This window comes from Pyrus communis, chromosome 7 (genome assembly GCF_963583255.1).
Source record: "Pyrus communis chromosome 7, drPyrComm1.1, whole genome shotgun sequence".
NCBI classification, from domain to species: domain Eukaryota; kingdom Viridiplantae; phylum Streptophyta; class Magnoliopsida; order Rosales; family Rosaceae; genus Pyrus; species Pyrus communis.
The window spans coordinates 25,424,604-25,438,475 of NC_084809.1; the positions used below are offsets into that span (position 1 = coordinate 25,424,604).

The window sequence follows — 13,872 nt, forward strand, 5'->3', positions numbered from 1 at the left end:
AGTCCACTAAGAACATGCTATATATCCCCACAAAGCCTACTTGCAAGAGCGTTCAGCTTGACTTTGTTATTAGCAGTTTGATGAGCTAGTCAGGAAACTCCTTCCTCGATCGATCTCTTTCTTTCCTATCTGCCCAATGACAATGGCGAGTCACGAGCAACCCCAAATTAAATCAACTTTCCAGCCCTTTCGAACCCTAATCCAGTCAAACCATGTCCTTCATTTCCTATTCTTTGGTATAGGTTTGTCACTAGGTATAATAGTTACCTTATATTTCCAGAGCTTCTCACTCACTACTTTTCAAGCCTCCCTAAATTCCATTAACAATATCTTTCCCTTACAATCATCATCACATCAAGCTCAATTGTTGCCACCACCATTACCAAAATTGATCCCACCGCCGCCTCCACCACCATCACCAAAACTGTTCCCACCTCAATTGTTGCCACCACCATTACCAAAACTGATCCCACCGCCACCTCCTCCACCATCACCAGAACTGTTCCCACCGCTGCCTCCTCCACCATCACCAAAACTGCTCCCCTCGCCGCCTCTACCACCACCACCACCATTTCTAATACCATCTTTCTCCATGAATGGGACATCTAACTATACAAGTGTTTCACTGACAGAACAAAACCTCCTCGTACACAATATGAGTGACGAGGAGTTGTTTCGGAGAGCATCAATGGTTCCTAGAATTCAATATTTTCCTTACAAGCTTGTTCCGAAAGTCGCTTTCATGTTCTTGACAAAGGGACCTCTACCTTTGTCTCCCTTGTGGGAGAAGTTTTTCAAGGGACATGAAGGACTATACTCCATTTATGTGCACGCACACCCTGATTTCAATGAATCAGTGCCTGAAGATTCTGTCTTCCACGGTAGAAGAATTCATAGCCAGGTTAGCTCCTTTCATTATTTCTCATACAATTATATTGGAGAGGGCTTGGGCTAAGTACACAATGAGCTAACATTAACTTTGGTTTCAAACTCGCCGTTTATGTGAGTTGAACCTAAAATCCCCCAACTGGCAAGAAAACTTAAACCACCATCGTGGTAAAGATTCTGTTTCTGTAACTGAAGTTTTTTAACATGTTTGATCAAATTAATATGCATACAGATCATTTATGCAATTACTACTCATTGATCTAACATCGATATTATTTTCGAACTGTAGCATTCATATATCCAAGTCCTGTCAACATGTCATGCTTGTGATTGATAGTAATGTATATTGCAAACATTTTTCATTTTAGATATTGGTATCAGACATGTTTCTAGCTAGTGTTTTCTTTTTCAAAAAATCACTCAGATTAAATTACTAGACATTCACATATCATAAAAATGCATAATTCTGTGTCATTTTTGTTTTAAAAAAGAGAGATCTTCATGAATTATTGTTGTTCAGAGTGTGGATAGTGTCATATATTTGTCTCTGTGTAAAGCAAAAATCAACCCAAACCTACAAACTTCATGTCATTTTCAAGTCATAATGTGTCATCTTGTTGAAAGTTACAATTAACCCAAACTCGCCACTATGAACTCATATTCTAGATTATTGTGGTGAAGATTAAGTTTCTGTATTCTGAAGTCTGACTAAGATAGAAGAAAGAAATTAAACAATCTTTGCTATACATACATCACATTGGATTATCCAAGTAACAATCATTTGAGATCAATACTATTCATTTGGTTGCAGCCGGTCTATTGGGGAACATCATCAATGTTAGATGCCGAGAGACGCCTCTTAGCAAATGGACTTCTTGACATCTCCAACCAAAGATTTGTGCTGCTTTCTGAATCCTGCATTCCTTTATTCAACTTCTCAACAGCATATGACTACCTCATCAACTCAAACCAAAGCTTCCTGAACTCATTTGATGACCCTAGAAAGCCAGGCCGGGGTCGATACAACCCTCAAATGTACCCCATGATAAACATCACAAATTGGAGAAAGGGGTCTCAGTGGTTCGAAGTGCACCGTGAGCTTGCCGTCCACATTGTTTCGGATCGGAAATATTATCCGATCTTTCAACAGTACTGCAACCCTCCCTGTTACATTGATGAGCACTATATTCCAACACTTGTGAACTTGTTGTACACTGAGTTGAGTTCGAAGAGAAGCGTTACTTGGGTGGATTGGTCAAGAGGTGGTCCTCATCCTGGAAAATTTGGATGGATTGATATTTCGAATGAGCTTTTGAATCGGATTCGGTTCGGATCAAAATGCACGTACAATGGCAATACAACTTCAGTGTGTTTCCTGTTTGCTAGAAAATTCTTACCTAATACATTGGAACCTTTGTTGCGGGTTGCCCCTTTGCTACTTGGTTTTGATCAATAATTTGTTGTATAATATATCATGTATGGTGTAGTTAAATTTCAATGATATTTTAATCACATCTATACATTGTTCCATTTATTTGATTACGAACATATACATACAAATGATATTGGACAAAAAATGTTATAGTATTGTTTCATCATTTTATTTTTAGTGTTATTGTATTTACCTCGCACATTTTGTTGATTACAACTCGCATAAAAATTTCATATTAATTACTTATATACTCTAAATAAAATGACTATTTTAAAACCTAAAAAGTAACATTAAAAAGAAAATAATTTTTATCACAAATGCTCCTGAAATTAACTTAACTCCTCATTTTGATCTCTTAATTTTAAAATTAGTCAAAAATCCTTGGAATTGGTTGTTGCAAATGAATTTGATTAGTCCATTACTATTTTCGTCCATTATTTTGCTACTGCACTGACATGACAGACATGAGAGTTCCACAATGCCACGTTAATAATGATAAAAAAAATTTTAAAAAAAATTGTTTTAAAATAATAAAAACCATTAAAAACAATTTAAAAATAATAATAAGAAGATTAAAAAAAATTAAAGACAACATTTCATCTTCCTCGCCATCTAGAATCTAGATCCCCCTTTTTCCTCCTTCGTTCTCACGTACACGGTACACCCCTCTTCTTCCTCACCATCTAGTTAGTGCATCATCAAATTTTTGTAGCACAAGCGACAGATACTTACAATTTTGGTATTTGTATAAGGCTTATTTTCAGCGGTGAGTCTGTGACTCTAAAATTCAATTTTGATTCTACTTTACTTCTTGTAACTCAAAATTAACCACTTTACTCTCTGAAACATAAAATTTGTTCTATTTTATCATGCTTTCGTTTCTTCTAACAAATAGCTGTTAAAGTTATTGATATGAATGGGTAAAAATGTAATATTATAGGCTTATTTTTAGCTACGCTCCCTGGAACTCCATTTGGATCTCACTTTGTCCCCTGGAACTCAATTTTCATCCCTCTTTGTCCCATGAAACTCAAAAGTCGTCATTTTATCTCCAGTATAAATTGTTGAATTTTAACACATAGTAGAGATGAATTTGATTATAAATTTCCACAATGTGATAAAATCCATTAGTCATAAAATAATGTTTAAAAGAAGAAATTAAGGATTGTGATTTTTTTTGGCTTGTTGTGCTTGAGTTGCAGAGATCTGGAAAAAAAAATTAAAAAAAAATTTGATTAGTCTGGTGCATTCAAATCAGACCCACATAATAAAATTTGCTCCAATTCCATGGATAGCAAAGCAAAGTGGAGCGAATTTTGAGTTTTATGGAGTAAAATAACGACTTTAAGTTTCAAGTGACAAAGTGAGATCAAAATCAAGTTACAAGGGCAAAGTGGAACCAAAATTGAGCGAATTTGACAAAAGAAATGAAGACATAGTAAGGTCAAGCGAACTTTGAGTTTCAAAAAATAAAGTAGTGACTTTTGAGTTATAATGGGCAAAATGAGATCAAAATCGAGTTTCAAGAGGCTTAATTAAAAATAAATTTTTTTCAAGGATGGGAATGTAGTCTCCAACTTTACAAAATGGTGGTAGGGGTAGGGCTACATGAAGCACGATAGTCCGCCCCTTGAGCATATCAAGTGATAGCACAGTAAAGCATAAATTACTTCATCCACGCATAGCTTATCATATAGCACTAGCCTCCCTGCACGCGCTCAAACGCGTGCGGAAGACTCTTTTATAATGATGTTGTTTTACGCGTGATTGTAGACATCGAAATTTCAGTAAAATAAATGTTAACCAATGTATTAAAATTACAACATTTATTTACTTCACCAACCTCACACACTTACTTCACCTACAACATCCACTTACTTCACCTACAACCTCCACTCACTTCACCTACAACCTCCACTTACTTCACCTACAACCTCCACTCACTTCACCAAAAAAATGAATGGTGGTGATTCACTCTCAAAACCTATAAATAGGCTTCTCCATCAAGAGGAATGGGAACCAATTCACAAATACATTTCTCTACTCCCAAAATGGAAGAGAATACTCCCCACGGGGGGGGACCAAAACCTTGAAGCCTTAAAGTTCTAAAGCTCTCAAGAAAATCCCGAAGGATCAAGAAAGCACTCTTCGTTCTTCGTCAAATCCTCCTTCAAGATCAAGCCCCAACGGCCCTTGAAGAACTCCCACCAACTCAAGATCAAGCCCCGACGGCCCCAAGCCCCAACGGCCCTTTGGATCAACAACCTCAACAAATCCACACATCCAATCGTTCTTCAAGACTAAGCCCAAAAGCCCTTGAAGATCTGCTCATCCATCAACCTTCAAGATCAAGCCCAAAAGCCCTTGAAGAAATCCATACACCCATTCTTCAAGATCAAGCCCAACGCCCCTTGAAGATCCATTCATCAACTGTTCATCCTAAGATCATGCCCCAACGGCCCTTTGGATCAACAACCTCAACAAACCCATACACCCATTCTTCAAGATCAAGCCCAACGCCCCTTGAAGATCCGTTCATCAACTGTTCATCCTTAGATCAAGCCCCGACGGCCCTTTGGATCAACAACTCATCCACAAACCTACACCCTATGAAGATAGAATCAGATGACCAAATTTGAGAGAGATCGTAACCCCAAAATCATTAAACACCAAAAATATTATTTTGTACACGTATTCTTGTTTCTTGTTTCAGGAATTTTCCGTGTTCACAGTGATTTATACAATTTAAAAGTATTTATCTACGTGCATTTAAAAAGTGAATTAAATATTAAAAGAATCATGTAACCTTATCACATATTTGATGGAAGCAAAATATCTTTGTGCACAACATTTCTTGTGAAGTCTCCTTCGTGACCATGTAATTCTCCTTTCTTCATCAAGATTTTTGTTGAAGGCGACAATACTCCCCTTGATAAAGCCACGTGCAATTGTCCATGACTGAAGACGTAGTATGGTAGATAAATACCCACATTTGGTAATGTCTGTCATTGTGAAGATCCATAAATATAAATGAAACCACAAATGTTGAAATCCAGAATGGAGTTATCTTTACATCGTCAATGATGGCCAAAAAAAAATTCCAAACATTGGATCTTTTGAAAATTCGTTCTCTCTCAATATGGACTGGAAGTCCGGAAGCTGAACACACGGATTGTGGAGTCCCAAATGTACTGTACCTTTACGACCAAATCCTGCAATGAGAACGTCATTCCTGAAAGCGGTGACAATAATCAATATAGCCCAAATAGATCTAAAATACCAAATGTACCATTTAACATAAAATCAAGAAATCTTGAGCCACATCCTTCCTTTATCTCAATCATTACTCTGTCTAAACACAAACCAAATTACAATTTGGTAGGGTTCAGTTCAGTATGTAAGGGTGTGCCGAAGTTGTACCAAACTTTTCAGAATTGGTTTTGTTTTGGTACAAAACGGTATGGATTCGATTTTTTAAAAGATGCATACTAATTAGGACATGACATATGATGCATTGTAGCATTGTAAGAGAAAAATAACACAAACCAAGCTTTGGAAAATAGTTAGGTGATGAATACATGGATTGCACAAATAATTAGGACATGAGGTTGAGTTCAATTACAGATGAAGATCGAAGAAGTGAAAGCAATGACCAACTAACAAATGAGACTCTGATTTCCGAACAAATATGTTTGGTTCCAGTTCTTTTGGAATCTTTAAACAGAATGCCATGTGAAAAATGATGTACTGCAACCATCTTATGCTTGTTCCTTTTCAGACTACATATTTTCTAATGGATAATGAGGTAAATTCCCTAATCTAAGACTCATCACAAAACAAAATAATTTGTTTCCTTACCTGTCAACTCTCGAGGAATGTCTGCTTTGAGATGGATGGGAAGGTTAAATAGCGCTCTTTCAAACTAGCAGTATCGCAGGGCAACCTTAAGTATCATTTTGATTCTTATTACTTTTCGAATTTGAACCACTTCCAATTTGCATAAATGCTTAATTTGTCGAAAGGCAGAGCATCGTTTTCAGGGGATCCTAACTATTAAGGAAAATGAAATCTTTTTTCATTAACTCAAGATAATAATTTTACAGAGTATATATAACAACACCTAACTGAAGTTACCACAGAGGAAAAGTAAAAGAATTATTACTATAGTAACTCTAAATAACTTTTGACTCTCTATTAGTCTCTTCACACCTCCTCAAGCTAAACAGAGAAGGTTGAAGTGAAAGCTTGGATCTTAGATCAAGAAACCATTGTCGAGGAAGAGATTTGGTGTGAATGTCCACTAGCTGATCTTGACTACATACAAACTAAACTGTGAAAAGCTTGGCAAGAACAAGCTCCCTAATAAAATGGTAGTCAATTTCGACATGTTTGGTCTAAGCATGGAAAACAGGATTTGAGGCTAAAGCAATCGCAGAGATGTTGTCACACCAAATCTGAGGTAAACTAGATAACTGAAAACCAATATCAGTAAACAATTGACATATCAAAGTGATTTTGGCAGCTGTAAGAGCTAAAGACCTATACTCAGCTTCTGTGGAGGAACGGGCAACAACATGTTGATTGGCACTCCAACTACTAAGTGAAAGACTAAGAAAGATACAGAAACCACCAGTTGATCGTCTATCTCAAGAGCAACCGGCCCAGTCAGCATCAAAAAAGGCTTTGAGTGTAAGAGAGGAAGAAACTTGGGGAAACCACAAACCATGTCCAAAAGAGCCTTTGAAATATCTCAATATCCATTTACAGCTTGAAGATGTTGATCCCTTGGAGAATGCATAAATTGGCAAACAAGGTTAACAGCAAAGGAAAGATCAGGCCTTGTCCAAGTGAGATATTGAAGAGCCCCAACAATTTGTCTATATTCTGCGGGATCTTCAAGCAATGCACTAGTGTGGTCAAGTTTGGCAGAACCGAGAGGAGTAACATAGGGCTTTGCTCCATCCATTTTTGTCTTTTTAAGCAAGTTTAATACATATTTAGACTGATGCCTGCAGAAGACCTTTGTACTTCTAGCCCAAGGAAGTAATGAAGATCTCCTAAGTCTTTGACATGAAATTGAACACTTAACTGAGATATCACATCACTGCAAGCAGTTGAAGAAGGTCCAGTCACAAGTATATCATCCACATAGATAAGGACAAGAACTAGAACTGGTTTGTGAATGACAAATAAACTGTGATCTGACAAATAAACTGTGATCTGATTGAGAGGCTTGAAATCCTATAGAAATTAATGCAGACTATAGTTTCTCAAACCAAGCTCGTGGAGCTTGTTTCAATCCATAGAGAGATTTCTTTAAATGACAGACATGATTGGGGTGATCTTGATCAATGAATCCAGATGGTTGAGTCGTGAACACATTTTCCTTCAAATTGCCATGTAAGAAAGCATTGTTAACATCCAATTGATGCAGAAACCAATTAGATTGAACTGCCAAAGTGAGTAGGATTCTGATGGTGACTGGCTTTGCCACTGGACAAAAAGTATCACTATAATCGATTCCTTCCTACTGATTATACCCTTTGGCCACTAATCTGGCCTTGTACCTATCCACAAAGCCATCAAGCTTTCTTTTAATTCGAAATACCCATTTACACCTAACTAGATTTTGAGATGGGTTAGATGGAACCAATGCCCAAGTTCTAGCACTTTGCAAGGCATTGAATTCTTCTTGCATAGCTATCCTCTAATGGGGAAATTTAGAGGCTTGCAAATAGGTAGAAATGACATACTCAAGATTCAGGGTAAATGGCAAGGGATGTTTGGTTGCAGTGTATGCTTTTGGTTTATAAATTCCAGATTTGGATCTAGTTTGCATAGGATGAGTAGAGGTAATGGGAAGTGGTGGATGTGATGGTAAGGGTACTGTAGGAGAAGTACTAATGGAGGGTGAAGGAACATGAGTGACTTTTGTGGGTGGAAGGGTAAGAGGAGGGAGACTGGTAGGTTGATGAAGGATTTAAATTTGGAAAAGTAAGAAAGAATGAAGATAATGAAGTGGTGGTTGTGGAAGGGAATGTAGACGTTGACATAGAGGTAGATTGATGAAAGAGGAATGAGCTTTCATCAAAGTAAATATGTCGAGAAATGTAGACTCTGTTGGTTAAAAGATCTAAACATCTATATCCTTTGTGGACTAGACTATAACCAATGAACACACACACCTTGCTCTTAGCCTCAAGTTTGGAGTTAGTATAAGGTTTTAGCCAAGGGTAGCATGCACACCCAAAAACCTTAAGGTGAGTGTAATCTGGTGACTTGTTGAAGAGTTGTTCCCATAGTGAAGGTTTGGAGACAAGTGGAGGTCTATTGATTAAATAGACTGCAGCGAGAAAGGCTTCGACCCAAAATTGATGAGGAATGTTTGATGCAACCAATAAAGTTCTAGCTGTCTCTACAAAATGTATATGCTTCTTTTTAGCACATCCATTTTGCTGAGAAGTGTAGGGACAACTAAGATGTTGTTGAATACCATGTGTAGCAAGATGTGTTTTGAAGGCAAAACTGAGGAATTCACCCCCTGAATCAGATCGTAAAGTACCAATTTTGGTTCCACACAAGTTCTCTACAAGAGCATGAAACTGTACAAATGTATGAAAGACATCTGATTTATGCTTCAAAGGATACAACCAAGTATATTTCGTGAAATCATCAACGAAAATTACATAGAACCGATAACCACTCACAGAGAGTAAGGGTGCTGGTCCCCAAACATCAGCATGTACCAGTTCTAAAGCTCTAGAAGTAGTACATATAGAATCATGAAAAGGTAATCTAGCACATTTGCCCAAGATGCAATTTGAACAATGAAACTGAGTAACATTATTAGTAATAGGCAAGATAGACTTTGATACAACAAATCGAAAAGTCTTGAACGTTGGATGCCTCAAACATTGATGCCAGATTTGAGTAGTTGCTTTTATTGCAGGATTTGCAGAGAATCTTCATGTAGAAAGAGAAGACACAGAGAAGGGATAAAGACCACTGCGAACAGGACCTCTAAAAAGCATCATCCCCGTAGTAAGATCCTTGACATTAAAGTCAAAAGGATTTAGTGTTAAGGAACACCAATTATCCAACATTTTGGCAGAGATGAGATCATGTTGCAGATGAGGAACATGCAAAACATTGTTCAATTTAAAGGTAGCAGAAGGTGTTTGAATAAACGAAGAACCTGAGTGGAGAATTGGCAAACCTTGGCCATCTCCAATGTAGACTTTGTCAGGACCAGTGTATGGCTGAGGGTTTTGCAGATTGTGAACATTGTTTGTCATGTGAGAGCTTGCACCAGAGTCAAGCAACCATGGTGGAAAAGAAGAGGTGGTGGTGTTGGCACACATTGCAAGTTTGGCAGGTGGAATGCGCCCTTTGAAGTTTGGATTCATACGATTAACACAATCGATAGCACGATGACCAGGATCCTCACAAATTTGACAAGGAACAGGGCATGGAGAATTGTAATTATTGTTGTAGTAATGTCCACCACGATTGCCACCACGATTTCCTCCGCGATTGGTATTAATGTAGCGATTGAATTTGTTGCAATTGGAATAATTGCGCTGTGAGTTATTCCTCTGAAAATTATTTTTGTTTGGCTGAGTTTGAGCATTGTAAGCTTGCACCTGAGGAACATTTTGTGTAGGCAGCAGTAGAGGTTGAGTGGATGCCTGGATGGAATTGAAAGCTTGATACTGATAATTGGAAAAAGAACCATGATTTTACTTCTTTCTGGAAAGAGCCATCTCTTTACTGAGAAGAAAGCCATGAAGATCATCAATGGTGGTATCAGCCAAACAGAATTGAACAGAGTCCACAAATGAGATATTTATCAGGAAGGCCATTGAGAATTATGAGTAGAAGATCATTGTCATCAACTGGTGCTTCAGCAGCAGCAAAAGCATCTGTAACTTCCTTGATACGCTACAAATATTCAGAGATTAAAGATGATCCTTTTGTCATGGATTGAAGACTAGAACGAAGTTGATGAATGTGTGATCGAGAGACTCCACCAAAGCGACGTTCAAGATTTTGCCAAAGCTCACGGACAGATTGGACTCCAACAATGAACGGAATGAGATCTTCTGAGATAGTAGAATTTATCCAAATGATAATGTTTTGGTCTTTCTCATACCACTGCTCGAAGGCTGGATTTGGAATAGAGGTGAGATTACTAGATAGATCAGCAAGAAATTGAGGCGGTGGTGGCTCAGATCCATTAACAATTCTGGTAAGCTTGTAGCGGCGGAAGATCGGATCGAAAAGAGATTTTCAGACAAGATAATTGTGGCGTTTAAGCTTTGTTTGAGCCATACTACCAATGTTTTGGATCGTAATCCAATTGATCGAAGCCTGAAATGAAGAATTAGGGTTTAAGAGAAGCGAAGAAGAATTCAGATTTACGATCGCAGGAGGAGATCGAGGAGGTGCGATCGCCGGAGAAGATGAGCCAGAGTGTTCCGCCATTAAAGATCATAGATACAAAAATCGGAGCAAGAATTGAGAAAATGATAGCTGAAGTCGAGCTACTTGATAGGTGAGAAAATGACTGTTTGGTAGGTGGGAAAATTTTGGGGAAAAGGATCGAGGTTGTTAGACTGTGGCGAGAGATACCATATTGAGGAAAATGAAATCTTTTCTCATTAACTCAAGATAATAATTTTATAGAGTATATATAACAACACCTAACTGAAGTTACCACAAAGGAAAAGTAAAAGAATTATTACTACAACAACTCTAGCTAACTTTTGACTTTTTATTAGTCTGTTCACTAACTTGCAATTGGTAAGAACAGCAAGCAACTTTTGCCTGTACTTATTTGCCATCGATCTGAAAATTTTCTTCCCATTCAAAGAAAAGACCAAAAAAAAAAAAAAAAAAAAAAAAAAAAAAAAAACCATTTGAAACAGTGCAATCAGCCAGAAAAAGAAACTCTTCACACGACAGACGATCGACGCAAAGAAAGAAGTAGTGCAAGCTGAACATGTAAAAAGATCCAATCTTTAACCAAACAATCCAAACCCTAAACCCTACCAAAATTACAAAGGAGAAGAGAGAAATTAAATATATATGCACCACACAGAGATTGTATAAACATTTGACGATGAAATATAGCACAACTACAAGTAGGGTTTCATCAAATTTTGAGTAATTAATCCTTGAAATTAAGCTGATGATCTAAATTAAACAGAAGTTGAAACGAAATTAGTGAAAGGGAACAAACCTTGATCCATTTGCCTTGCACTAGAGAACTAAAATACCACGAATACTGCTGAGGACTAAATCAAACAACAATAAAAATTAAACCCTACTTTATATTTTTTTTTTTTTAGGGTAAATTACAAAAAACTACCTCAAATATTGGTCTCACGACACTTTCATACCTCATCTTTTAAAAATGACAATGTCATACCTCATCTTACGAATTTGTGTCAATGTCAGACCTCCGTCAGTTTTTCTGTTACTTTTTCTGTTAAATGCTGACGTGGCTAGAGACGGGACTCACTCACTAATCCAACTAGATTAAAAAAATAATAATATATTTTTTAAAAATTAAAAATTAAAAAATAAAAAATAAATAAAAAATGGCCTAAGGGATCCGGCCTTCCCTTCGACCCACACCAACCCTTTTTCACCCAAATTTTAAATTAAATCCTTTTACCAGTCTCCTCTAACCTTCCTCCACCGACGACAATCGTAATTTCTTCCCCCATCCCCTCTCTCTTTCTAAAATCGCCTCCCCGACTCACAAGTCAATTTCGTCAAGGACCCTCGCCTGCAATCTGAAACCGTTTGTAGGGTTTGTACAAACGACAACAACAAAGAGGCCTGAGCTCACGGCGTCGATCACAAGTGTCTTGAGATTTCAAAATTGGGGAAAACAGAGAAAATGAGATGGATTAGGATCTGCAGGTACATCAGTCGATCATCCCTTCTCCGAAACATTTCCAGCGACACTACATTGACCTACTAACGGGGACCAATGAAGTGGTAGCGGTCGAAGAGAAAGACGACGACGACAGTGAAGATAAGTGGGTGGTTGAAGGGTGCGAGGGAAGCTAGCGTGTGTTTGAGATCAAAATTGGGACAGCTGGTTATGCGGGAAGTTGAGGATTGCTTTGGCACCCCGGAGCTTGAACGTTGTTCAATCATAAGCATTAGTTACTCCAATCGCCATGTTGAAGATCCCTAGCCAGACCCGGAAGCTTCTGCGGTTTGGATCCCGGATCTCCACCGCGTACTTGCCCCATGGTCTTTGTCGGGCCCCTCGGTAATGCTTCTTCTTCTCTTCGTTTGAACTCACTTTTTGAACCGCCATCTGCTTCACGGCGGCCTGGTCTGAGTTGGCGAACTGGATCCACTCAGTTTTGTTGGAAAACGAGATTGTGAGTACGGGCTTTCAAACGGGGTTGGCGGGAGGTGGGTCTGGGGGGGAGATGTTGGCCTGGTTGGGGAGATGTTGGCATGGGTGGGAAAGGGGTCGGGGGTTGCAGGGAAGGGGAAGGAGAAAGGATCTGGGTTTTGGATTTGGGTTGTGGGGAAGGGGAAAGGGTCGGGGAAGATGGATGTTTAGGTTTTTTTTTTTTTTTTAATGGTAAAATATTATTTTTAATTTTTTATTAATTTTTTAATAGAAAGTGGGATCCGAATCAAGCCGCGTCAGCACTTAATTAAGAAATTCACGGCCAAGCTAACGGAGGTATAACATTGGACCAAATTCTAAAGATGTGGTATGACATTGTCAATTTTAAAAGATGAGGTATGAAAGTGTCGTGAGATCAATAATTGAGGTAGTTTTTTGTCATTTACCCTTTTTTTTAATTCGAAAAAAGAAAGAGGGTAGTGAATTTTCTTCACAAACCTCTCTAACCCAATTAAGGGCGCTCCTATCAAGTCCTTTAGTGAACATATCTCTTCTGGGTTCTTCCTTTACGTGCAGAAAAAAAATTAAAAACCCACAAACCAAAAACTACAAAAAAAATAAAAATTAATTCACTCAACGAACTCAAGTATAAGTAGAAAGATTGTCAGGAGAGGATCAACTTTCTCTCTTGGGCCGAGAACAAATTCCGCCAAAAACAGTCACTGTTCTAGGCTCCAATCTTTGAGCATAGTTGATTTTGAGGTGTGGGCATCATATTAGATGGAAGAGGGTTCTGATACAAATTTATAAGCTCCGACCTTGCGCGATTTCGCTGCCGTATGAAAAAGTTATGATGAAATGAAGTTTTTCGAGTAGAAGAATTAAGGAGGAGGAGAAGAAGATCTGCACGCAGCAGAGGAAGAAGAAGCAGCATTAGCAGCAGAACCAAAAGAAACAGAGGCAGAGGAAGCCGATACAAACGGAGCAAAGGAAATGAAGCAGAAGAAAAAGAGGGTAACCCAATTGAGCTCGAGGGTATTCCAATCACCCTAACGGATATTAACCCCAAATCATAATTATTTAAAAAATAATGTTTACATGACGAAAATGTTCCTAAATTATTTAATGTTGTTGTGAATAATGTGGATGGCCCACATGAATAGTCTGTTAC

General features: G+C 38.1%; 1 protein-coding gene across 1 annotated transcript; it reads left to right on the forward strand.

Annotated features, from left to right (window-relative positions):
* The first annotated feature begins 641 nt into the window (after nt 1–641).
* LOC137740733 (glycosyltransferase BC10) lies at nt 642–2,344 on the forward strand. The gene is made up of 2 exons (XM_068480553.1): nt 642–901; nt 1,700–2,344. The coding sequence occupies exons 1-2, from the start codon at nt 656–658 to the stop codon at nt 2,342–2,344; spliced, it is 891 nt and encodes a 296-aa protein (XP_068336654.1). The 5' UTR covers nt 642–655.
* The last annotated feature ends 11,528 nt before the right edge of the window (nt 2,345–13,872 follow it).

Excerpts from the sequence above, each read along its gene's own strand:
- LOC137740733 (XM_068480553.1), top strand. The coding sequence starts at position 656 with ATGAGTGACGAGGAGTTGTTTCGGAGAGCATCAATGGTTCCTAGAATT. Across the intron at positions 902-1,699 it reads GTAGAAGAATTCATAGCCAG|CCGGTCTATTGGGGAACATC; the intron begins GTTAGCTCCTTT and ends ATTTGGTTGCAG.